Source organism: Mastigoproctus giganteus, chromosome 13, assembly GCF_048544385.1.
Source record: "Mastigoproctus giganteus isolate SK-2022 chromosome 13, ASM4854438v1, whole genome shotgun sequence".
Classification (NCBI taxonomy): Eukaryota; Metazoa; Arthropoda; class Arachnida; order Uropygi; family Thelyphonidae; genus Mastigoproctus; species Mastigoproctus giganteus.
Genome location: NC_143587.1, coordinates 71861592 through 71889492, shown reverse-complemented (window position 1 = coordinate 71889492; position 27901 = coordinate 71861592). Strand labels below are relative to the sequence as shown.

Genomic DNA, 27901 nt, shown 5'->3' with positions numbered 1-27901 from the left:
CTCTCGTCCCCCCCCATTTCTACTCTGGTGGGGCATGGGCATGCCACACTGAAACTTGGGGCTGTCTTCCCTATTGGCTCCATACTTCTGTCTTTCTCCCCCCAGTCTTCAGCCTCCCCCCACTCTCTATCTTCACGCTAGCGAAGCCCCACACACCTAAATTTAAATACATCCAAAATATCTTCACCCACGTTCTGGCCCAACTCAAGCGACATCAACCCCACGATTGACGTTGGTATGTATATGCATGCATATATGCACCCAACTCAAGTGACGTCAACCCCACGATTGACGTTGGCACATATGTGCATGTGTGTATATATGTGCTTGTATGCACGCATATATGCATGCAATATAAATACAATAAAAATTTTTTTTTTTTTTTTTTAAGGTCCTAGCCACTGAAATCTTAGGAAATTAGGTGGCAGGAACTGCCAGAGTAACTTAAGCCTACTGGGTTCCTGGTCTGCCTCCACGGGGCAAAGGCGAGGCAACGTTGGGCCTCAGCAGGGGTCCAGCGGCTAAACGACCAGATGAACAACGGTACACGGCACTACACATATACAAGATCCATACACTTTTAAATCTCTGGCATTTCCAGTGAACTGGTACACCCACAATGAAAACTACGCGGAGATGGGGGAACCCCCTGGTGCCATCTGACACTAAATACACCTTACACCACCTTACACCTGCACTATAGTTGCTGGCCGGAGCTCTCCCACTTTACCTGGAAGTAGCCAAAAGCTTATATTTTAGATTTAAAAAGGGCAACTGGTGGGTTCCCCACTGCCAGCTAACATATCCCACCGGAGCGGGATGGGCAGCTTGACCTTCATACTGGATTCGACACTGCTTGGACATGACACCAACAAAGACATTCTGCGGCTTTGCTGCCAAAACACCATTGGCGAGCTCAACTGGGTACTCTAACCCAGTTCCCTTTAAAACCCCATCCCCAGGCAGGGGAGGGAGGTCACAGACATATACCCATTCAAATGAAATGATTAAACAACTGATTAAGTTTGTATCCTCATTCACGTTTTGTAGGAATAGACTGCAGAATTTCAAATGTATCCAAATCACAAACAAAAAATTGTGAACCATTTGCATTTTATATGGACAGAACTTTAAATCAATATGCAATATATGGCACACATTTCATTCTAGTATGTTCAATTCTCTTAACTGATAACAGATAAACAAGGATTGCACTGTAACATTGCTCTGATTCTTTCAATATTTTCTGGAGTTTGAACCATACGCATCCAACCTGGAGGTTTCACATCTGTTACAGATGTTGTTCAGTCACCTGACATAAAAAATGTTTCGGCAGCAAATGCATGATGTTTATTTGACCACCACTCCATTTTTGTTGAATGCTTTAGTGTACCCTAAGACACAAACTGCAATATCCCCAGTTCAACTGCTGCAAAATGGCATCACTATTGAATTAGGTAACTGTTTTTGCCTGACCAAAACTAAACTGAATACTGTGCACACAGTACACATCAAAAAGGATTTGGCAACTCCAGGCCAGGCATATGCTAGTTGGCAAATTGCTTGAGTGTACAGAATTTTTATAATTAATATTTAATATAGTAGTGATCACTATAGTAAAATTAACGAGAAATCAAATGTACCATTTTATGCTCACAAACATTGGAAGTGCAAGTTCAATATGCAGTTACCACTGAGAATAATGGCAGCTGAAAAGTAATTAACATCTTTATGAAGTAATCTGCATCTCTGCAGATTATTCTGTACAGATGAAATTTTTTACAAATTCAGTAATATCTTGTCTTTGCTTGAAGACTAGACGTAACTTCCACAAATATAGATTGAAAACCATGCAGAGTGGTGTAACCATTCCTTTCAAGATTGCTACACGCAAACGCGCACAAAGCAGTTATTTATAATCAAGTATTAGTTTATATTGAAAGAAAACTTACCATGGCATTTCCATCATCATCGCTGTCTCCGAACTGAATTGCCAGATTAGAAACTGCCTGAGCAACACTTTCAACTTTCATTTTTTCATTATATAAAAACCAGTGATTCTGAAATTTGTTCAAATATATCACTGTTTTGGGACAAGCAGTAAAACAAACATACAATGATATATATATATTTTTTTTTTTTAGGACAAATGCAAACATATGCAGAAAAACAAGACTTATAAAGGATGATATGATCACTATAATATAAACATCTATATCCTTAGCAAATTCAATTATTCAAGGAGAGGTAAGCAAATAAAATATTGCCAAGGGCATCACTACAAAATGTTTTGACATTACTGGTTATGTGAAATATTGTATTATGTGACAGATTAATTAGAGATAGAGTAATATTGTATTAATTAAAGTAAAACTTTATGAACAACAGGACTTATCCCAGGCTAATTATTGGAATTGTATATTCCCCTACCTCACTAAAACTACAGATGCAACCAAAATACAGGATACTCATGAAGTAAGTGCAGTAAACTGGCGAGTGTATTCTAAGGAACAAAACAATGTTATATAAATTGTATCTAGAAATGCTTCATTAACAAACTGGAGCCATTTGAAAATTTTCTCCACAATAATGGGATAGTAGAATCTTTCAAAAGTATCTTAAACTATGCCTAGAGACTGGTTTAAGGAAACTGGAATTAAGAGTAAAGATGCATATGATTATCCCCCCTTTTAATCACTATTACCTCTCCCATTCGACAATAAAACATAGTGTGTTTACAGTGATAGTAAGAATAAAATAAGAATAGAGCATAATTTTAAACTAAGAATAGACTATGGCCTATTCTTACTTTTTAAAGTTAAAACTTTATACTGCAAATATTGGTTATTTTACATATCTCTACCTCCCTAAATTCTGAAAGGGTTGACAGACAGCACCACAATTCAGCTGTTTAGAATTAATATAGCATACAACTTGTCTGTTGACAGAAACTTATAATTTTGATGACTTTCTGAAAAGAACTGAAAGATGAGATTTTATTCTGATTAAGCTTTGTTAGTTTGTTAATGTGGATGGAGTTGAGCATCATTTATTTTTAATAATAAACAAAACATTCACTGCAACATAAGTTAGAATATTATCTTTTCATTTAATTTACTTAAACTGTTTTGTTACAGGATAACTCAGACAGGAATGGCTGTGGGCAATTCCTCTCTGAGTCATGAGTTCATTGCTTTTGCAACCTGTAGCTTATATTCATGTGTCAATACAGTAAATAATGGAAATTATGGATGGTGAAAATAAAATCATGGAATATCTTTAAAGCAATAGTCATAAAAGTCATACATGCATTAAGAAAATATAGCACAAGGGGGATAGTAATATAGCAGAATGACGGCATGTGATGGTTACAGAGTGATGAAAAGCACAAAAGTTTGACAGCCACAAGTTGATCTGTAATAGTATCACAGAAAACATAAAGCTGAGTATGAGAAATTATGTCTAAAAGAGCAGCAAAGAACTGGGACAAGCAGTTTTTAAAGTATGTGAATATAAAGAAAAAGCAATTCAGAAAGAAATTGAAATATTGCATAATGAGAGTGGAAAAGTCTTGGATAATTCAGCTAATGAACCTGTTCACAGGTACATCACATTAATCTTTATTCAAGATCCTTCATAGTCAAATGGAACAGTATAAAATTAAGGATACTAAAATCACAGATTACAGTTTATTAGAAAAACAGTTCATGCCTAAAGGCAAGTAAAACTCCTGGAATCGATGGATATACCCAGTAAAGTTGAAGGCATTGGCAAAAGAGTTCATTAAACCATTAAGGTTAATTATGAGGGCATTGTTAAACTTAGGAGAGATTTCTGAGCATCAACAACATATCACCAATACATAAAGGCTTGGTTCTAAGAGTAAAATTGGTAACAATACAAAAGGTACTAGGAAAGTTTTGCAATACAGCTTTGTTTATTTAATTTTTTCAAAGTAATTTCCTCTACATTCATTACACCTCTCCATCCTCCGAAACCAATCTTTAAACCAGTTCTGCCAAGTTTCACTAGGGAGTAAAGCACACTCGTTGTCCCAAGCCCGTAGAAGGTCCTCATCACTGGAAAACCGCCTCCCTTTTAGCTTCATTTTCACATGCGGGAAGAGTGCAAAGTCGCAGGGAGCAAGGTCTGGACTGTAGGGAGGGTGCTCGAGAAGTTTCAGTCCTGTCGTGGTCAAATATTTGGTGCAGGCTTTGGCGCGGTGAGCTGCAGCATTATCGTGATGGAGGTACCAGGTGTCCATTCTTGACTTTGGCCACAGGTTCTTCATAGATCCAATGACTTTAGGCAGGCATTGTTCAGTATACCACTTAGCTGTGACTGTCTTCTGCGTGTCCAAAACGACACGTTCCACAATTCCACTCGATTTGAAAAATACAGCTATCATTTTCTTCTTTACAGATCGGGATTTTCTGACAATTACGGGTGTGTCGTCATCATCAAAGACCCAAACTTTGTTTTGAGCCTTGGTCGGCAGATCGTAATAGTACAGCCAAGTCTTGTCACCTGTCACGATGTTGTTCACATACCGAGATTGTCCCTTATCAAACTTTTTTAACATCTCCCGGCACCAAGTCACACATCGTGTCATCTGCTCTTCAGTCAGTTGATGCGGCACCCAGAGAGAACAAAGTTTCTTCACGTGCAAATGATCTTGCAGAATCGAACGAATTGCTGGTGCATTTAGGCCCAAAGTATCCTCTATCTGTTGGTAGGTCACTCGCCTGTTTTCGTCAAGCATTTTCCTCACAGCAGTAACGTTTTCCTCCGTAACTGACGTTCGTGGCCTTCCCGGCCTCTCAGAATCCTCCAGAGTGAAATTTCTCCTTTGGAATTCTCTATACCACCTGAATATCATTGTACGATGTGGACAATCATCATCTAGTGCAAGAGTCATTTCTTCTAAGCACTGGTCTATGGTTAAACCATGCACGAAATTATAACGCAAAACTGTCCTTATCTCATTTCGTGACGACGATGCCATCGCAAGCACTTTACACTCTCACTACTAATGAATAACTGAGCCCATCGACTTGGCCCGGCGGCTACTATGCACGTATGAACATGTCTCAACATGCAGCAACAAGCAGCTTCCTGTGATTCATTGTTGCGTCATATTGCAAAACTTTCCTAGTACCCTTTGTAGAATATCAGTCTCATTTCAGTTGTAGGTAAAATCATGGAAGCAATGATTAAGAGTGAAATCCATGAACAATTAGATAAGATGTGGAATTTTGAAGAAAACAATATTGTTTTATTAAGGGGAAAACTGTGTTTAACTAATTTGATTAGCTATTCTGACACAGAGTTACTCATGAGCTTTATGTAAGGAAAATTTTCAATGCAGTTTATTTGGACTTTAGCAGGGAATTTTACATAGTCTTTCATGAGAAGTTATTTTATAAACTGAAACATGTTAGAACCGGGGCAGATATTCTAAGATACATCACAGGGTGGTTGTAGGGCAAGTGACAGAGGGTGTGATTACTGGTTACTCTTCGGATTGGTCGAACATTAGAAGTAGTATCCTCCAAGAGTTAGTTCTGGGACTATTGTTGTTTATGAGTTTCATAAAGCATATTAAAGTGGTAGATGACTTTCATCAACCGGTGAAATTCCACCACTTTGCTTATTGGAGGCTTGAAGTGGTGAAACACATGTTTAGTCTCTAGAGCAAAGTTTCTGGCATTCCCCCCCCCCCATACTTCTCCTTCAACCCATGCACGGTACTAAGTACTATAGGCTTTGATACCTTTCATGTTTGGGGTTCTCATAAAAAAAAAAAAAAAAAAAAAAGAGGGAATAATTTCCAAATTTGTCGATAAAGACTGGAAGAGTAGTTAATAGTAGTAGAAGCATGTGAAGCAAGAAAGCAAGCTTATATAGCATCAGCAAAAAAAAAAAAAAAAAAAAATCTCATTTCACACATCCATTCCCTCTAAGCATTTGTTGTTCCTCCATGAATTCATTAAGCCACCACTTCCACAACAACAGATGGAAGTTTGTTCCAGCAATCAACTATCCACAGGCTAAAAGTAAATTTCCACACATCATAACTAACTTTCCTCAATTTGAATTTATGCCCCCTCAGCATTGTAATCTGAGCAAGAGTAAGAATCAGATCTGAATTAAGCCTGCTTGACCGATTCAAAGCCTTGTACACCTCAATCAGATCACCTAACAGGTGCCTAAGTTTCTAGATGCTGCAATTTGCAGAACTTAAGCCTTTCTTGGTAAGACCACACCTTCGTTCCCCTCACCAATCTTATTGCCCTTCTCTGTACTCGCCCAAGCAACTCTACACCCTTCCAAAAATGAGGACTCCAGACAAGTACACAAGGCGTGGCCTGAGATTGCCTTATACAAAGGGATAGTCACCTCCTTTTCCTTACTAGCAAAATTCCTGTATACCACTCACAATACCCCATAACCTGCTCTGGTAGCTGTCTACACTGCTCAGAAAATTTCATACCTGACTGCACAATTACTCTCAGGTCTTTTTCATTTTCCACCACCCTAAGTGTAATACCCCGCTGTTGGTACATTTCTCTGGGGTTACTTCTACCCATATGCAGTACGTTGCATTTGTCAATGCTATAAAGTTCAGTTGCCACTTCTCAGCCCATCTGCCCAACTTTTCTAGATTCTGTTGCAGTAGCACACTGCTAATCTTTGTATCATCTGCAAACTTCGACATTAAGCCTCATATACCTTCATCAATATCATTGAAAAATATACAAAACAACAGTGGGGCCCAACACTGAACCCTGCTAATAACATTAGTCCACGAACAGCAGCTTCCATTGATTACCATTCTCTGTCTTCTCCCACTAAACTACCTTTTTATCCATTGTAGCAACTTGCCCTTAATACTATACTGCTCCAAATTGTATAGTAGTCTTTCATGTACAACAGTGTCAAAAGCTTTCCTGAAAATATCAAAATTATTTTTTTGCATCCAGTTCCTTTGTAACCAACATCAACAGTATCCAATCAAATTTGTCAGACAAGACTCCCTTAACAAACCCGTGCTGTGTCTGATTCATTACTACAGTCTTGTCTAGATGATTGTGCAATGCATCTTTAACCAGTGACTCCATTATTTTCTCAGGAACAGAAGTTAAAATAACTGGTCTGTAATTACTTGTGTCACCCCTAGATCCCTCTTTGTGAATTGGGAATACATTTGCACATCTCCACTCCATGGGGACTTCTCCTGAGTCCAAGGATGCTCTCATAATTATGGCTAAGGGTTTGCTTACTTCCTTTAATATAACTGGATAGATCCCATCCACCCCAGGTGCCTTTCTTATGTTTAACTTCAACAATTTCTCGTTCACTTTTCTCTCAGTTAGTACAAAATCAATAAGCACCCTGTTAGTTTGATAAACTTCCAGAATTTTCATCCCTTAATAACTCCATGTGTGAATGTTGATGCAAAATACTCATTCAGATTATAATCTATCTGAGCAGGATCATAAACAGTCGAACCATCGATAAAGTGGACCAATCTGATTCATCCCTTTCCTTCTACAGTTTATAAGTTAAGAAGTCCTTGCTGTTTTTCTTGGCATCCTTTGGCAAAGATTTCCCATAATCTGCCTTGATTGCCTAATCTCTTTTGTGACTTGATTACAGACTAGCTTATATCTGCCATAAGCTTCTGTGTCGCCTATTTATATGCGTCCCATGCATTTTTCTTCTCTGTCACGTGTCTCATTAGTTCATCTGACATCTATTTAGACCTAAACCCTGAACAGTATTTCTTAATCGGTATGAAACGGCTAGTAGCTTCCATGATTACCTCCTTGAATGCTTCCCGTTTAGAATTTGCTGTTGGTAACATAATCAGTTGGTTCCATGGTATAGAATTCAAAAACTGTCTAAGACCACTGTAGTCACCTTTATGAAAGCAAAAACCTTTCCCTTTACCCTTGATGGTAGTTACATCTTAAAGTAAATCCCATATCAGTACACTGTGATCACGACCATCTAGTGGTTCCTTTATCTGCAAATTCTTAATGCACGAATAATCACTGCTGATAACCAGATCAAGAGTATTACTCTCTCTGGTTGCCTCTCTAACATGTTGCTGTAGAAAACAATCCTCCAATAAATCCACAAAAGCCTTGATTAGTGTGCAAGTGACCAACCCACAAGTTTCAGTCAATATCTGCGAAATTAAAATCCCCCATTATAAGGTAATCTGATTTACTGGCCCACTCTAATTCTCTGTACAGTTGTTCATTGTAATCATCAGAGTCATTAGGCCTACAACACACTCCTACTCTCTAATTTTGATTTCCCAGTGCTTACACCACACCAAACTGACTCAACATTGCACTGACCATCTGTCAACTGGATGCACTTCCTTAGATTTTGTGTTTCTTAACTAGCAGCATAACCCCTCCACCCTTCTTATCCTTTCGGTATACATTGTATTCCCCAAATTCCAATTTTGCACTGTTTATATCTGTGTGACACCATGTCTCTGATATTCCAACAATATCCACCTTTGATGTCTTGACCAGAACTTAAATTCATCAAATTTATTTACTATACTCCTAGCATTGGTGTACATACAAGTATACATGCACCTGTTTTTATTCTTAGTTACCCTAACACAGCCCATGTATTTATTTGTTCTGTGGTGGCTCCCACCAGTCCCTGAAATCCACAGCATTCCACCCTTCATTCTAATAGAAGTGGTGCAAGAATTACTTTCATCTCTGCCTGCAGCTACAGCTAATCTATTAATATAAGTGAATCTCCCCAAGCTAGCAGTTTTTTGACACACCTAACACTGCCTCAATAGCATCATCAAATATTCTTGCACCCTTTCTATTTAAATATATTATATGCCTGTAGAAGCAGTCTCTCCTGTTAACAAGCACACACCACGCTGAGAAAAATTCTACCCCATGAGCCTTGCACAATCTCTCCAGGGCCAAAATGATTGACAAGGGCATCATCACGTACTCCCTCCTATCATGTCTGGGCAGAATTGCTGACACTTTCAAATTTGATCCTAACTCACGGCTTTTTTTTTTTAACATTTACCTGTACTTGTTAACTAAGTCTGCAGATTTCCTATTCTTAATGTCATTAGTGCCAACGTATGTTATGTTATTGTTTTTTAGGAGCATTAGCAACTAAGGCCATATTGCTTCGGGGATATGCGGTGGTCATTCCCTGACCTTTCCACATCCTCCGTATTTGGTAGTCACGTGCTCGAACCCCGGTCTAATCAAGAAGCATGTGCTACGCACTGCCACTCCTGCCCACCTGGCTACGGAGGCGCCTTGCCAACGTATATAACAATATCACCAATAATAATGATCAGCACTCCTTCAGGATTAGATAGCATTCACGGATAATCAGAAATGTGGCAGCTGTCTTAATGCAGCAAAATGCAAGGTCTTACACTTGGGGAACAGCAACCCAAAAGCCCTCAACAGAAAACAGTGTGTCAGATACTTGTGTCCTGTACAGCGCCGAGCAAGAACAACTTCCTCTTTACAGTTCCTGTGCAGACTAAACCATGGTTTGATTACAGGCTTAATTTGATAGAGTTTGCTCATGTCACAGATTTTGCCACTAAGAATAAATTTTATTACAGTTTAAAAATTAACCATAGTCTCTTTCTTCCTTTAACAGTAAAGGAAGAAAGAGATTTGGGAGATATGATATGTTCAGATATGAAGTTTTCTGACCAGGGTAGATTGGAGGTAAGGAAAGCCCATCGTGTCCTATCATTGATTTATTGAAAATTTGCTTGTAGACACAAGGAGATCACATTCACACTGTATAAGGCAGTTGTAAGACTGCACTTGGAATACTGTGTTCAAGTATGAAGTATGGAGAGTGCATCTTAAAAAAAGGGGAGGGAGGGAGGGAGAGAGAGCGAGAGATCAAGCTTCTTGAAAGGGTCCAAAGACAAGCAACGTGCTTGGTGAGATCTGCAAAGGGACATTAATGTGAGGAAAGACTGAATGTAAGCTACAGAGAGTGGCAACCTTAGAGCAGACTTGATTGAGGTCAGTAAGGCTCTGATGAGAGGGGACAGCAAAATGAAGGTGAGATTTTCACTATTAAAAATGATTCTGGAACTAGGTACCAAAATTCAAAAGTAAGCTGGATTACCTGATGATGGCATGTAAATACCCAATAATTCTAAGGAAGGCCATAAGAGAATCCACTGAACCATTAATGTTAGTTACAAGGGCATTACTAGACTTGGGAGAGATTCCTTTGGATTGGAGGAGTGTCAACATATTAATAATATATAAAGGCAATTATAAGAACAAAGAGGATAACTATAAACAGGTCAGTGTGAGTTCAGTGGTAGAAAAATCACAGAGGTGATTATCACAAAAATGAGTAAAGGGATGTATGGATAGAAATGGTATTCTGAAAGAAACATAGCACAGTTCTGTAAAGGGAAAATCATGTTTAACTAAACTAGTTAATTAAACGTGATTATCCTTTTATTATTTTGACAGTTATATATGAGCTGGATGTAAGAAATAATTTTACTATTGTTTATTTGGATTTCAGCAAAGCATTAGACTCATTTACAAATGAGAGATTACTGTACAAACTAAAACATGTTGGGATCATGGGATGACTTAAGTGGGTGCTCAGGGATCAGCACTGGGACTATCATTGTTTCTTATTTTCTTAAATTACATTTGAGGAAGGGATACAAGGTATGATCCCAACGTTCGGAAGTAGTTAATGATCAGTGCTCCTTCAGGATAGCTTGCATGGGTTTTAAGCCATTGATGGTAAAAGTGGCAGCTATGTTTTATTACAGCAAAATGTAAGGTCTTACACTTGGGAAATAGTAAGCCCAAAATAACTTATGGAGCTCAAATAAAAATGTTAGGAAAAAAAAAGGGGATCTGTCTAAACTGCATGGAAAGTTCCATGATGCCCTACCAATAATTCATTGATTTGCTTGTAGAGACAGGGAGTTATAAACTCACTATTTTAGGTGAGATTAGCAAAAGAGCAATGGCATGAGAGAGGAGACTTTGAATAGTAGCCTACAGAGCTTTTTTTTTTTTTTTTTTTTTTTTCTCCCTTTGTTAGTTGTTGGTGCATCAGCTTATGTGGCCATAATGCACCTCCCAAGGTTTTTGCACTAGGCTCAAAGCCCGAGGCAGGATTCGAACCTATGACCTTTGGGTTGTCAGGCAGGCACTTTACCCACCCAGCTAGCCTGGTCGGCCTACAGAGCTTGGTACCTCAAAGGAATCTGACTGAAGTCTATGGGGATCTCAGAGGGACAATAAAAGAAATGAAGGTGAAATTTTCATGGTTATTAATTATATTAGAATTAAGGACCATAAATTCAAATTATGGGGAAAGAGGACTGGACTGCAAGAGTTTTCTTTTAGTCAGTGAGCTGCTAATTACAGGGGTAATAATTTATCTGCATGGGCAATTGAGGAAACACAAAGGTCAGCTGGATCATTATCTAAATGAAGTGTCAAACACTTATTTTTATCTCATCTAGCAAAAGCCTCGGATTTCCTCGGCACCCTATGGCTAATACTAATATAGGATCATGACTATTTGAGCTCATTCTAATTCATTTTTCATATGTATGTGTGTAGAACTCCAATGATGTAGCTAAAATAGGTTGTTGCCTATTTACATGTTATATTGTATACTGGTTTCCTTGCACACAGTGCCTTATTTGAGAGCATTGAATCATTATAAGTAAATGACAATTTCAAAAATTTCCTGTTTCAAGTACAGACAGTACTGCTGTTTAGTGTTTTTAAAAGGTAAATTTCATTTTAGGTTTAATGCAATTAGCTTATAATGTGGGTGTTAAAGTTATCCTCAAACATCTAACAGATATGTCATATAACACAAGATATGTTTTAGCATGATTAGTTCAAACGATAACTTCTAAAGCAAGTCACTAATTTTTTTAGTGACTTGTTTGATCAATACCACTAGTTTGTTGGTGGTATTGATCATATTTAAAAATCTTATTCTTTGAAATCGTAAAACTTAAAACTACTTTATTGTTATCTCTTGCTAACCAGTTTAAATCCTGCTTGCAAAAAAAAAAAAAAAAAAAACAAGCAGACAAAGAAAATTGCTTTGTATCTGCTTCTAATATTCAAAAGGCATAAATAGGAATTTGACTACGATATAAAAGTGTTTTTTTATCTTATTTCTCACAGTAATGTTTTAAACAAACGAGTCACTCTCATATTTACTATTCATAAATCATTCACAGGTTTGACTTGAAGTAACATTCATTCTCTCAATTATTTATTTCATTTCATTTTTAGTAGGATGGCATATTAAATAACAAAGGTGTATGAAATAGCAAGACTGTGGGATTATGTTTAAACAAAGGCATTTCAATAATTTAAAACTGTATGCAACTCTACATTCAATTGTCTTGGGGATGCTCTAGTCCTGGGTTTGGTCTCATGTTAGAAGTGATACCATTATCCATGAGTTAAACTAAATGGTTAACATAATTTTATATGAACAGCATTACAAAAAATTTGAATCTGTTATATGTCTTAAACTTAGGGTACCATCATGACAGCTCTTTCAAGATTTAACAGTCATTCAGCAGATGACAGGTAGCCTCTACAGTGGAACCTCTATATTCGTCAAATGCAATATTTGTCACATTTTTTCGGCAAAAAAATGCTCCGATATTCATCCAAAAATCCAATATTCGTCACGAAAAGTCACCCACCACATGGTCATCCTAGCCTCATGCAATTGCCCATGCAGTCAACCAGCCCTGTGCAATACCCCAGCAGTCTGCCTTATGCGATCGTTCGGTGCACATCACCTGTTATTTTCTCTTTGAAATTTCTTTTAATTTTGCAATTTTTTGCAGTTATCTTTGTAAAAAGAAGTGACCATCACCCCAAAAAAGTGTAGTGAAGAAAAACAACCAAAAAGGAAAGGTGTGAGAACAACAATTAAGTTGAAAAAGAAATCATTGCTAAGTTTGAAAGTGGAACACGTTTCCAACTTAGCATTAGAATTTAACATGCCGAGAACTATGGTAAGCAGCATAATTAAAAATAAAGAAGCAATTAGAGCCGCTGATGTGGCAAAAGGTGTAAAAATTCTTGCTGCTAAAAGATCACAAACGTATGAAGACATGGAAAATCTTTTATTAGTATGAATTACTGAAAAGCAAATGGCTGGTGATAGTATTTCAGAATCTATCATCGGCGAAAAAGCAAGGCAGTTATATGATGACCTGCAGCAAAAGAACCCAGGAATCAGTGGTGATTTCATGGCAAGTAGGGACTGGTTTGAAAAATTTAAAAGGCAAATGGGCATTCATAGTGTAGTTAAGCATGGAGATACTTCAAGCTCGAACACAGAAGATGCTAAAAAGTTTGTTGAAGATTTCAAAAACTATGTAGACACTGAGGGATTCATCCCTCAACAAGTTTTTAATTGTGATGAGACAGGCCTATTCTGGAAAAAAATGTCTAGAAGAAAAGAGGAAAAAGCACTGCCCGGACACAAACCAATGAAAGACAGATTAACACTCTTGCTGTGTGGTAACGCTAGTGGGGACTGCAAAATTAAACCATTGCTTGTTTATCATTCAGAAAATCAGAGTTTTTAAGAAGAACAATATCATGAAAAGTAAACTAAATGTGATGTGGAGGGCTAACAGTAAGGCTTAGGTAACAAGACAGTTTTTCCTGGAGTGGATTCACAAAGTGTTTGCCCCAAGTTGAAAGCTTATCTAGAAAGTTATAACTTATCTGTAAAGGCCCTCTTGGTTTTGGACAATGCTCCTGCTTATTGCCCCTGGCTTGGAAGATTATTTGGCAGGGGAATACAGCTTTATTTGCATTAAATATCTACCAACAAACACAACTCCTCTAATCCAACCCATGGATCAGCAGGTCATTGCCTGTTTTAAAAAACTTTATACAAAAGCCCTGTTTCCAAGGTGTTTTGAAGTGACCTCGGAGACAGAACTTACATTGAGAGAATTTTGGAAAAATCACTTCAATATCCTCCATTGTTTGAGGATAATTGATAAGACATGGGAGTGGAGGGAAGTGCCTTCCAGGACAATGTAGACACTGGGCCTGGAGGAAATTGTGGAAAACCTTCAAAATCTCAGAAAGAGACTTTGAAGGTTATGGGTCAGAGCCTGTTGTTGATGAAATTGTGTCTCTGGGCAGGTCCAATGGGATTGGAGGTTGATAGTGAGGATATAGAGGAATTGGTGGAGGACCATAGAAGGGAGCTCACCACAGAAGAACTGTTGAACCTTCATAAAGAACAGGAAGCTGAAGCAGTTGTGGAAATTCCAGAGGAGGAAGGGTCAAGTAAAGGCAGCATCCCAACTATCGACATGACATTAAGGAAATGCTGTCCAACTGGACCAAACCCCAGAGTATGGTCGAGAAGTGGCACCCAAACATTGCCATAGTTAATCGAAATATAAATTCATTCAATGATGGTGTTGGGTTCGGTTTGGAAAATTTTAAAAAACAGACAACATTGGACAAGTTGTTTGCTAAATCAAGTACTAGTGAATCGTCAGGAAAGGGACAAAAAAGACATCTATCACCAAATTGGAGTTACAGTACTAAATGTTTTAATGGAAGGTGACTCCCCTTCTAAACAATACATAATTCCTTTCCTCCTCTTCAGCTTCTGCCATCATCGCTCCTCAGTAAAGGTAAAGTTCTGGTTAAATTTTTATTTATTTATGTATCAGATTCAGGTCTGGGAACAGATTATTCCAATTTTAGTTAATTCCTATGGAAAAAACTGATTCTATATTCTTCCATCCCTCAGGAATGGATTAATGACAAATATAGAGGTTCTACTGTACTGGTATTCAGGTAGCATCTGAATGTATGGATGATGAAAAGGGCCAATTAGTCTCGAAATAGCTGTGAAGATCACAGCTATTTCAAGACTAATTGGTTTTAAACAAATTGCAGATACAACATTTTGGTGATGCTAAATGTATAAAATAATAAAAGAAGAAAACAAAATGCCATCTACTCTATAAAGGAACTATTTGTAATATAACTCTTTGAAAGAAATCCTTCATCATTTGCACGTGTTGAAAATATATTGAACTGAATAACAGTTCTGATGAATCATATCATTCAAATTAAATCAAGGTGACTTTAACTTCCTGTTAGATATGCATAATCATGACTATGAATTATCAGAATTAGACTAAACTTTTCAAGGGAACAGTTGTCAGTCATGCATAAACTAATTAAAGTATCTTTGTATCTTTTGAAAGCATAAAATAAAAGGTTTGTTATTTGGTTTTTGGGAGCATTAGCAACTAAGGCCATATTGTTCCGGGATATGCGGTGGTCATTCCCTGACCTTTCCGCATCCTCCATATTTGGTGGTGACGGGCTCGAACCCCGGTCTAATCAAGAAGTGTGTGCTACGCACTGCTGTTCCTTCCCACCTGGCTACGGAGGTGCCTAAAATAGAAGGAGAAGGATAAAATAGAAGTCTGGACAAGGAGTATTTAAAGTTACAGCTGCTACACACAATACACTGCTGAAGAAAGAACATTTTAATATATTATTTCAAAGTTTACACTTTCTCTAAGATTTTGGAACTGCTAACTAGAAAATATTACCAAGTCTTATTATGTAGACTCATTAATAAATATTTCTATTATGATAAACAAAATATTACCTGTGCTTCAACTCTTGCTCTATCTACCATTGTTCGAGAGTCAGCCATGAGCCCACTTACAGCACAACCTAAGAAAATACAGTATTTCAAGACACAAAATTTACTAATTAAAAAAAAAAGAAAAAAAAAAAAGTGTTCTAACATTTTAAAGTACCTAAAAAACTTAATAGGACTTTAAAGTAACTAAAAAACTTTCATTCTACTGTTGGCATTTGTGGCAAGCAGACATGTCTATTGCAGCTCTTCATCAAACAAGCATAGATAAGAGGGAATTAGCAGGATTTCAAAGGTTATTTAGTATATTATAAAGTTTATTTTGATAAACTTTTTTCCTGTAATAGCTTGATTTTTTAATATTATTAATATTATGTATTCCAAGGTCGATCTAGTAGATAATCCTAGCTCACTTGGAAATTCTCTTCTTTGTTGAGTGCACCAATCTTAAGTTAAAATTTAGTGCATTTCTAGAATTTGAGTCAGTGAAAAAACGGGTGCTTGCCCTCAAGAATAATGTAACTGGGAGCTCATCAGGGACTCAAGACTCTTGCAACCTACCAAGTGATGCACTCCCGATTTGGGACCCAGAACAGAATAACCAAGTGCAAACTATTCTGGTTCAAATGGACTTAGTTTTATTAGGAGACCCATTGTCAGGGAAAAGGGAAATATTTTTTGTAATAAGGATAGGTGGACTAGAACCAGGGTATGTCTGCCAGGAGCAACTATTAATGATGTAACCAACAGACTGTCAGATTTTAAAGGGGTTCAAGAGAATATTATTATTTAAGTGGGGACTAATGACATTAAGCATTAAGTTGATCAGTTTGTTAGACAAATACAGGACCATACTAAAGAAATGCTACAAGTTAGGACATAATGTTTATGTGTCTGCAATTCTGCCCAGGCACGATAGGAGGGATTATATGCTGAAAGCTTTGTGGATTAACTCAAGACTTGAAGGACTCTGCAAGGCTATTGGTGGGAAATTTCTATCGGCTTGGCCTGCACTTGTAGGCAGAAGGAATCTGTTTTGTAAAAACAGGATACCTTAAAGGTTCAGGAAAACTGCTAGTTTGGGGGAACAAGGGTAATATAGATATGTGTTTATCTGATAATATTGATCAAAGTAACACTTGCACATACCACAAGAGTTCTTGTGTTACTGCAACAGAACATATTAGCAAAATGTTCTGCGAGCAAAAATATTTCAAATGACAGAGCAGCTAATACCAGGGAAGCAAGCTCAAATAACTTTAAGTGGTGTATTAGGGTAGTTAAATATATGAGAACACTAAGTCTTAATTGTTTATACAGTAATGTCAGAAGAGTTGTCAATAAAATGAGTGAATTTGAACTGCTGGTTAGGACAAGTAACGCTGACATAATAGGGCTTACGGAAATGTGGTGCCACCTGGAGATAGGGGATGATGAGTTTCAGTACGGTATGTATAATGGATTTAGGAATGATAGAGAAGATAGAAGGGGGTGGTGGGATCATGCTTCTTATCAAAAGCAGCCTGAGCGAGACAGATTCAAAAGTTTCGTATGCCAGTATACAATTTGCATGGTGCGATATAGTTGGCAACAAAGGTATAATGTGAGTGGGAGTAATCTACAGGCCAGGTGATTGTGAAGATTATGAGAGCCTCTACATGCAAATGGAATGGGCAAGTAAGCATGAATGTCTTATTATGGGTGATTTTAATTTGCCTCTAATTGATTGGAGAAAATGGGAAGGAAACCCACATGGGGGACTAAATTTTTAAATCAACTAGATAATTGCTATTTGTATCAATATGTCAGGGAAAGTACTAAGGAAAAGAATACTCTAGACCTTACCATCACTCATAAACAAGATGACATAATAGGGCTGACAGTACAAGAACCAGTAGCAGGAAGTGATCATGGAGTTCTACGGTGGACAATGAAGAGAGAGGTAGCAGTAGTTAAAGGCAAAGGAACAGGTTATAATTTCAGGAAAGGAAATTAGGATGGGTTAAGATGCTACATGGCCTCTATTAACTGAGTAGATATCTCACAGAGAGCAGATACAACTGAATTATGGTATACCTTTAAAACATTAATCACAGAAGACTTGAATGCTTATATACCATTAAAAAAAGCCATTCCACGAGTAGGATTCCAAGTTGGACGAATAATGCATTTGTCAGATTACTTGAGTGAGCAGAAAAAGCATGGAAAAGTTACAGAGCAATAAAAAGTATTGAAGCCTATGACAGCTACAAATTGATCTGTAATAGTGCCACAGAAAAGGTTACTCACTGGCAAAGAGAGCAAATGATGGGGGGGGGGGATAAGGAATTCTGCACATATATAAATACAAAGAGAAGGACAAACCAGATCGGACCTTTATGTAATGGACGTGGGATAGTATTAGATACCCCAGCTGAAGTTTCAGATGAACTCAGCAGTTATTTTGCATCAATGTTTACAGAAGAAAAATCCTTTCCATCAATGAGAAATTATGGGAGAAAGTTTAAAAACAGAATTAATTATGTTGAAATTTCACATGATTATTTAATGAAAAAAACGTTTGATCCTACAGGCCAGTCAGTAAGGCTCCTGGGGTTGATGGCATACACTGTATAATTTAAAGGGAGGTGGCAAGTGAGTGCATTGAACCATTGAGACATATCAGAGCATCGCTGGACTTGGGAGTCATTCCATTAGACTGGAAAAGTGTCAATGTGTCTTCAATACTTAAGGGCGGTTCTAAGAGTGAAGTGGGAAATTATCAGCTTAGTCTAAGTTCATAGTAGAGAAAATCATGGAGATAATGATCAAGGGTGGAATTCAGGATCATTTAGATAGAAATGGAATTCTGAAGGATACTTAACATGGTTTTGTAAATGGAAAATCATGTTTAACTAATCTGGTTAGCTATTTTGACAGGGTCACTTAAGAGCTGGACTTAGGAATTATTTCAACATTGTTTATTTGGATTTCAGCAAAGCATTTGACTCAGTTCCACAAGAGCGGTTACTTTATAAGCAGGTTGGAATCACAGGAAAAATCCTTAGTGGGTAGATGGATGGCTTCAGGGCAGGAGGGACAGGGTTATGATAAATGGTTATTTCTCAGATTGGGTTGATGTAAGAAGTGGGGTTCCCCAAAGATCAGTATTAGGACCACTTTTGTTTTTGATTTTCATAAATGACATAGATGAAGGGGTAGAGAGGGCGTGATGTCTATATTTGCAGATGATGTAAAAATCAGTAGAGTAGATAATGATCACCATCAAGCAGACCTTCTTCAGAGTGACCTAGATAGATTTCAGGGATGGTCAGAAAAATGGCACATTTTCTTTAATCCAGAAAATGTGTAAGGTATTGCACCTGGGGAACAGTAACCCCAAAATAACTTATACACTTGGCAGAGTTGAACTAAAGCCGGTAGTGGAGGAAAGGGACTTGTGTTTTACGATACGGTCAGGCATGAAGTTCTCTGTGCATTGGAGACTGGTTGCAAGGAAGGCCCACGGTGTCCTATCGATGATTTATCGAACAATTGCGAGTACTGATAAGGATGTCATAATTCCATTATATAAGGCTATTTGTTAGACCACACTTGGAATACTGGTTTCAAGTATGCAGACTGCACCTAAAGAAAGACATTGTACTTATTGAAAGGATCAAAAGACAGGTAACTCGCCTGACGAGATCGGCAAAATGGCATCCATATGAGGAAAGACTGAATATGTGGGTTGCACAGCTTGGAAACTGGGCAACTTAGAGGAGACTTGATTGAGGTGTTTCTAAGGCTCTGAGAGGGATAAGCAAAATGAATGTGGATGAAATTTTCACAGTTATAAATGATTCTAGAACAAGGGGCCATAATTTCAAGTTACGGGGGGGGGGGGATGTTTAGACTGGATTACAGGAAGTTTTATTCTAGCCAGCGAGTTATAAATTATTGGAATAAGTTACCTACATGGGTGATAGAGGCTGACAGTTTGAGGAAATTCAAAGGTTAGTTGGATAATTACCTACGGGAAGAGGGAAACGCACAGGTTGTCTATTTCCTTTTCTCTTATTAATTATTATTTTTTAAAATTTTCTTCTTATTATTATTTTATTTTATTTCATTATTATGTATTATTATTATTATTATTTTTTTGGCTGGTGCAGCATAAGCCATAGCTAATACTAATACATAGCAGAACTTGGTTATAACGAGCACGAAAATGACGAGACCATGGATGTAAGGAGCAAAAAGCCATAATGATTTTAATTTACGCGTATTCCCATATAATCGCTCACTGTTATAACGAGCATACTACATGGATATGGAACAAATTTTGGTAACTCGAATAATTAAAAAAAAAAACACAATTATTGGAATTTTTTATTTTTTTATTTATTTTTTTTTATGTAAACCCCAAACACGAGAGGTATTAGAACCTATAGTACTTAGTACAGTGCTTGGGTTGGAGGTTGAGAAGACGAAAGAAGATATTTGTTGACCTTGGACTTGAACTTCTGTAGACTGTAATTTTCAGGAAATAAGTATGAAGGAAGGTTGTTTCAGAAAATGACAGTTGAATGAATAAACGAGGAAGATGAAAAGTTGGTTCTGTGAGATTGAAGTTTGACAGTAAATGGATGTTGGCTGGTGGCGGCCCGTGTTTAGACTGTTTTGAAAGAGAGAGCGGGAATTATGGAAGCCAATTCAGAAGAACAGTGCCCATGGAAGTATCTGTAGAAGAGGCATGCAGCAGAAACAGTACGTCTATGAGACAGCGAGTGCAGGGACTCTGTTAGAGATGAATCATTAATTAACCTAACTGCCCTCTTCTGAATGGAATCAAGAAGCCTGAGAGAGGTTTTGGGGGGCACCACCCCAGATGTTGTTTTTGTTTGTTATTTGGTTTTTAGGAGTATTAGCAACTAAGGCCATATTGCTCCAGGAAATGCAGTGGTCATTACCTGACCTTTCTGCATCCTCCGTATTTGGTGGTGACAGGCTCGAACCCCAGTCTAATCAAGTAGCGTGTGCCACGCACTGCTGCTCCTTCCCACCTGGCTACGGAGGCGCCACCACAGATGTGGGAACAATATTCCATGGCAGGGTGGATTTGTGATTTATAAAGAGTGAGCAGCTGTTTGGAAGAAAAGTAACGCCGAGAGCCAAAGAGAAAACCAAGTTTTTTAGATGCAGAGGAAGCAATATTTGTAATGTGCTTGTGCCAAGAGAGATTAGAAGTCAGGGTAATCCCCAAAAGAGATATATCATTTTGCCTAGAAATCGCAGTGTCACTAAAGATAAGCATAGGAGCAGAGGAATCCTTTTTGTGAGATATAAGACAAGACTGAGTTTTAGAAGGGTTGAAGTCAACTAAGATGTCTTTGCCCCTCTGGAGAATTACTTGAAGATCGGCATTTAAGGAATTGGTAGCAGATTTTCGAGAAGTTGAAGCTGATTGAACAGGGCAAAGTTTTTCAAAATGGAAAGTGGAATGCAATGTGCTATCATCGGCAAAACTATGGATAGGATTTCCAGTCAATGGAAGAAGGTCATTAATATACAAGAGGAAAAGAGTGGGGGAAAGAACTGAAAATTGGGGGACACCGGCATTATAAGCGGAGAAGTTAGAAGTTGGAGAAGTTGGAGAGTGTTGGGATTGGTGGGAGGTGTTTTACCAAGATCATTAATACATGAGTTGGAATAAAAATGGGATGTTAGCAGGTCAGCTTTATCCTTGGCTGAAGTGACAACAGAACCATCTAGTTTGGACGGAGGTGGGAGCAGAGATGGGCGCAAAAGTTGCGGCCAATAGCTTTGGCAAGAGACCAGAATGCTCGGCTATCATTAGGGCAAGAAGCAAGTTTTTTACTCTTAGCCTGTTCAAACTGTAGTTTGGACTGATTAATAACTGCTTTACAATTGTTGCGAGCTTTGGTGTAGGCAGAAAATGAAACTGAAGAATAGACGAAAATGAAAAGGTTGACTTAGCTTGATGACTACCTGCATTGGTTTAGCGACCAGGGCTATACAACAGTGCTTTGCCATTCCGCTTGTTGCATTACCCTATTTACAGATTGTCTTGTATTCACTGAACCATAAATTTATTTTGGGACTTCTAAGAATTTTGGAAACGGGACTTCTAAGAATGTTGTATGCATTCCGGGACTTTTAGGAACTTTGTATGCAGATCACTTTATCATTTTAAAGTAAAATCAGTTAGAAACAAACCCTTCCTTCGGAAATATGTCTACTAACAAAAAAAAGTGCCTCTCGATTCGCGAAAAAGTCGAAATTATTCGTGATGCAAAAAATGTTGGTGTCTAAAAAGTTTTATTTGTCCTCTTCAAGTGTATCGAAATTGTGGAAGAATAAAGATGTTTACATATCGGCACTGGACACGAACATAAACAAGAAGGGAAAAAAAAAAAAATTTACTAAGTGCGAGATCAAGAACGTTGAGAAACCATTGCTTAAATGGTTCACCATGCAAAGTGCTGGATTTTCAATAGACAGTCCAACCTTGAAGGCTCAAGCAGAAAAATTTGCTAAACAATTTGGACACAATGATTTTGTGTGTAACAACGGTTGGCTAGATCAATATAAAAGCCGACATAACATCGTTTATCCAAAAATTAGTGGAGAATCTTGATCTGCAGATCCAATAATGGCAAGTGAATTGATTGACCGTGTTTGGGCAGAAATCAGGAAAGATTTCAATGACGAAGACATCTACAGCAGTTGTGCTACTGCAACAGGATCTAGAAAACTTGGGCAGATGGGTTGAGAAGTGGCAACTGAAGTTTTAACACTGACAAATGCAAAGTACTGCATATGGTAGAAGTAACCTCAGAGGAACGTACCAACTGTGTGGTACTACACATAGGGTGGTAGAAAATAAAAAAGACCTAGGAGAGATTGTGCAGTAAGATACGAAGTTTTCTGAGCAATGCAGACAGGCTGCAAGGGAAGGTCATGGGGTATTGCCAATGATATACAGGAATTTTGCTGGCAGGGAAAAGGAGGTGATTATCCCTTTGTATAAGGCAATGGTCAGGCCATGCCCTGAGTATTGCATATAGATCTGGAGGCCTCATTTTAGGAAGGGTATAGAATTGCTCGAGTGTGTACAGAGAAGGGGGCAACAAGATTGGTGAGGAAAATAAAGAGATCCTCTTACGAAGAAAGGCTGAAGTTCTGCAAATTGCAATGGCTGGAGACTAGGCACCTGCGAGTGATTTGATTGAGGTGTATAAGGCTTTGAATGGGTTGAGCATGCTGAATTCTGATGGGATTCTTCCGCTTGCTCAGATTACGAACCCGAGGGGGCATAAATTCAAAAAAGAGGAAAGAAAGTTGTAGAATAGATGTGCGGAAATTTACTTTTAGCCAGCGGGTAGTTAATTGCTGGAACAAACTTTCATCTGTTGTTTGGGAAGTTGATAGATTAAAGAAATTCAAGGAGGAACTGGACAAACTTTTAGAGGGAATGGTTTAGTGAAATTATTATTATTATTATTTATTTTTTTTTTTGTTTTGGCTGATGCTAATAAGCTGATACGCTTGCTTTCTTGTATCATATGCCTTTATTACTACTCCTACTAAGTAGTAGTAGTAGTAGTAGTAGTTGCAGTAGTAGTACTACTACTGCAACTACTACTACTACTAGTAGTAGTAGTAGTACTACTACTACTAGTACTACTACTACTAGTAGTAGTACTACTACTGCAACGCCGACAAAACAGGACTTTTTTAATTTGACATCTGACAATACACTTAAATTCAAAGGGGAAAAATGTGTTGGTGGAAAAAAATAAAAGGTGCTCGTATGTGAAATAATGACTGGAACTGATAAAAAAAAAAAAAAAAGCTATTTGTTATCGGAAAATCCTTAAAACCTCGGTGTTTCAAAAACGTAAGGAAACTTCTTCTGGATTACACTGCAAACAAGAAAACTTGTATGACTTTGGATATTTTTCGGCAATAGGTAAATGATTGGAATAAAGAGCTATTCAAAAATAAGAAAAATGTTTTATTGTTAGTTGATAACTGTCCTGCACATCCCCAGATCCGGAACTTTGTCCAACATTAAACTAGTATTTCTGCCTTGCAATGCGACATCAATTTTACAACCAATGAACATGAGGTGTAATCAAGAGTTTGAAAGGATTTTATAAAAGATTTCTAGTTCTACATCTGATCAGTCAAAGAGAACAGAAACTTACTGAGTCTATATCGATATTGGATGCTATAAATTTATTGAATGATGAGTGGAACAAAGTTACTTCAACAACCATATCAAATTGCTTCAAGAAATCAAAATTAAATTCAAATGAAATTTCAATTGTAGATGAAGAAGATGGAAATGAAGAATTTTTTTTTTTTTTTGGTTTTATTGGCGCATCAGTGGAAATGAAGAAAACAACTTATCATTATCTGAATGGTTGCTACATAGCAACATTGTACGTTTTAATACAGATAACATCGATGAATTTGTATGAGTTGACGACAACTTATTAACTTGTGGATGCTGTGCTCAACAAAGATGATAACGACAATGGTGAAGATGATGATATGACAACAACTGAAAGTGACTCAAAATCAGTGCCGACAATCTCACAAGCTCAAGGTGCAATGGACTCATTAGGCAATTTTTTTGAAGGAACTGAGGCAAGTAATGAGATTTTTAATGCACTGAGTGTTTTAAGGGTTGTTGTTGTTGTTGTTGTTATTTGGTTTTTAGGAGCATTAGCAACTAAGGCCATATTGCTCCGGGGATATGCGGTGGTCATTCCCTGACCTTTCCGCATCCTCCGTATTTGGTGGTCACGGGCTTGAACCGCGGTCTAATCAAGAAGTATGTGCTACGCACTGCTGCTCCTGCCCACCTGGCTACGGAGACGCCTGTGTTTTAAGGGAAAACTTAAGAAATATCAAAGTGAAATCTTTAAAACAAGCATTGATTTTAAGATTCATAAATAAAGACTAATTGAAATCATATTTATTATTAAATATAGTATTGTTTTTAATTACAGAGAAATAAATTGTGTTTAGTATTAAGTGTATGGTTTTAAATTAGACAAATAAATTGTGTTTAATATTAAGCATATTGTAATTTATACAAGCTTATTAATACAAATACTGGTGGGCATCATTGGACAACAAGTAAATACATAGGCTGTGCTAGGGTAGATAAGAATAGGAACATGTGCATGTATACTTGTGTGTACACCAATGCTAGGAGTTTGGTAAATAAATTTGATGAATCTGAGGTGTTCATCAAAACTTAAAAAGCAGATATTGTTGGGATAACAGAGACGTGGTATCACACAGATATAAGGAATGCAGAACTGGAATTTGGGGAGTACAATGTGTACAGGAAGGATACACAGGATAGGAAGGGAGGAGGGGTTATGCTATTGGTTAAGAAACACATAAAATCCAAGGAAGTACAGCCAGTCAACATGGCTGGACAATGTAGTGTTGAGTCAGTTTGGTGTGACGTAAGCACTTGGAAAGCAAACTTGATTATTAATTGATAAAATTGAAAACAAAATTGAGAAAAATTAAGAATTAAGTTTGGAAGCTACTGGGTCTAATGACTCTTATGAGTATAATAAACAACTGTAGAGAGAAATAGAGTGGGCCAGTAATTTTAATTGCCCAGATTTTGACTGGAATTTGTGGGTTGGTCACTTACACACTAGCAAGGCTTTTGTGAATTTATTGGATGATTGTTTTCTACAGCAGCATGTTCGAGAGGCAACTACCGGGAGTAATACTCTTGATCTGATTATCAGTAGTGATTCATCATGCATTAAGAATCTGCAGATAAAGGAACCACTAGGTGGCAGTGATCACAGTGTGCTAAAGTTGGATTTACTCAAAGAGGTAACTACCATCAGGGGTAAAGGGAAGGGTTTTTGCTTTCGCAAAGGTGCCTACAGTGGTTTGAGACAGTATTTAAATTCTATACAGTGGGACCAACTGATGATGTTATCAACAGCAAATTCAAAATGGGAAGAATTCAAAGAATTAATTTTGGAAGCTACTAGGCTTTTCATACCAACTAAGAAATATTGTTCAAGATTTAGGCCTAAATGGATGTCAGATGAACTAATTAGACATATGGAAGAGAAGAGAAGAAAAATGCATGGGATACATTAACATTAGCATTACATGTAAATTAACAGGTGACACGGAAGCCTATGATAGATATCAGCTGGTCTGTAACTAAGTCACAAAGGCAGTTAGGCAAAGACAGATTACGAGAAATCTTTGGCAAAGGATGCAAAGAAAAGCAGCAAAGATTTCTTTACTTATATAAACTCTAGAAGGAAGGAGATTAATCAGATTGGTTCACTTGATATCGATGATCCTGCTAGGAGTTTCATTCAAATATTCATTCAGTTTGTCAGATAGCTGACAAACTGAATGAATATTTTTCATCTACATTCACACTTGAGGAGTTATTCAGAGAGAGCAATGCCAGAGATGTATTAAACTGGCAGTAAGTTAGATAATCTTGTAATAATGGAGAGTAAAGCGGAGGAGGAATTGTTAAAGATCACCATAAGAAAGACACCTGGGGTGGATGGAATCTATCCAATTATATTAAAGGAGGCAGCAAAGGAAGTAAGCAAACCCTTAGCCATAATTATGAGAACATCCTTGGACTCAGGGAAGGTACCCATGGATTGGAGATGTGCAAATGTGACCCCAATCCACAAAGGAGGATCAAAGGGAGACACGGGTAATTACTGACCTGTTAGTTTAACTTCTGTTCCAGGGAAATTAATGGAGGCACTGGTTAAAGAAGCATTGCAGGATTATCTAGACAAGACTTCAGTTATAGCTTGGACACAGCATGGGTTTGTTAAGGGGAAGGCTTGTCTGACCAATTTGATTGGCTACTATGATGTGGTCACAAAGGAACCGGATACAAAGAATAATTTTGATATCATATATTTCAATCTTAGAAAGGCTTTTGATACTGTTGCACGTGGAAGACTGCTGCAGAAATTGGAGCAGTGTGGCACTGGAGGTAAATATGGCATTAGGGGAAAATTACTGCTATGGATAAAGGGATGGTTGAGTGCGAGAAGACAGAGTGGTAATCAATGGACACTGCTCTTCGTAGACTAATGTTCTTAGTGGAGTTTCCCAGGGTTCAGTGTTGGGTCCATTGTTGTTTTCTGTATTTATCAATGATATTGATGATGGTATATCAGGCTTAATGTCCAAGTTTGCAGACACTACGAAGGTTGGCAAGGTTGTTAATGACACTAATGACAGCAGTAGGATCTAGAAAAGTTGAGCAGGTGGGCTGAGAGGAGGCAACTGAAGTTTAACATTGACAAATGTAAAGTACTATATATGGGAAGCAGTAACCCCAGAGTGACATATCAACTCTGTGGTACTACACCGACAGTGGTAGCGAACGAAAAGGACCAGGGTGTAATTGTTCAGGCAGATATGAAGTTTTCTGAGCAGTGCAGACAGTCTGCAAGAGTAGCTCATGGTGTCTTGTCAATGATATACAGGAATTTTTCTAGCAAGGATAAGGAGGTGATTATCCCCTTGTATAAGGCAATAATCAGGCCACACCTTGAGTACTGTATACAGGTCTGGAGGCCTCATTTAAAGAGGAATGTAGAACTGTTCGAACGAGTTTTTTTTTTTTTTTTTTTTTTTTTTTGATTTGGTAGTTGTTGGCGCATCGGCTTCTGTAGCCATATTGCACCTCCCAAGGTTTTTGCAGTACTTTGATCCAAGCCCGAGGCGGGAATCGAACCCGCGACCTTTGGGTTGCCGGGCAGGTACTTTACCAACTCGGCTAGCCCGGTCGGCCATTCGAACGAGTACAGTCTGTCCTCGTATAGCACGATAGTTGTGTTCCTAGAAAAGCTCGTGCAATGCAAAATCGTGCAATATAAACAACAGGTCCTATGGGAAAAGTGGGGTTAGGTGCCGACCATCCAAGATTGAACACACATTTGGAACCAAAACATTACCAAACACAATAAATAATCGGGTAATTTTAATCGTTATAAAATACGTAAGTATTTTATAACGATTAAAATACGTAATAAAAAATAATATTATAATATTTTTATTATAATATAATAAACAATAAAAATATTTATTTTTTATTATTTGTTTAAATAATAAAAATTTATAAAAATAGTAAAAAATT

The 27901-nt window shown here is 37.6% G+C and overlaps 1 protein-coding gene across 1 annotated transcript in view; it reads right to left on the bottom strand.

Moving 5' to 3' along the window:
- The window catches only part of Prosalpha5 (proteasome alpha5 subunit), a 96139-nt gene that overhangs the window by 26171 nt on the left and 42067 nt on the right, over positions 1 to 27901 (bottom strand). Inside the window, exons 4-5 of the mRNA XM_090387064.1 lie at positions 15724 to 15791; positions 1953 to 2060 (exon numbers count right to left, since the gene is read on the bottom strand). Coding sequence (XP_090243190.1) covers positions 1953 to 2060; positions 15724 to 15791 — 176 coding nt within the window. The remainder of the gene's footprint in view (positions 1 to 1952; positions 2061 to 15723; positions 15792 to 27901) is intronic.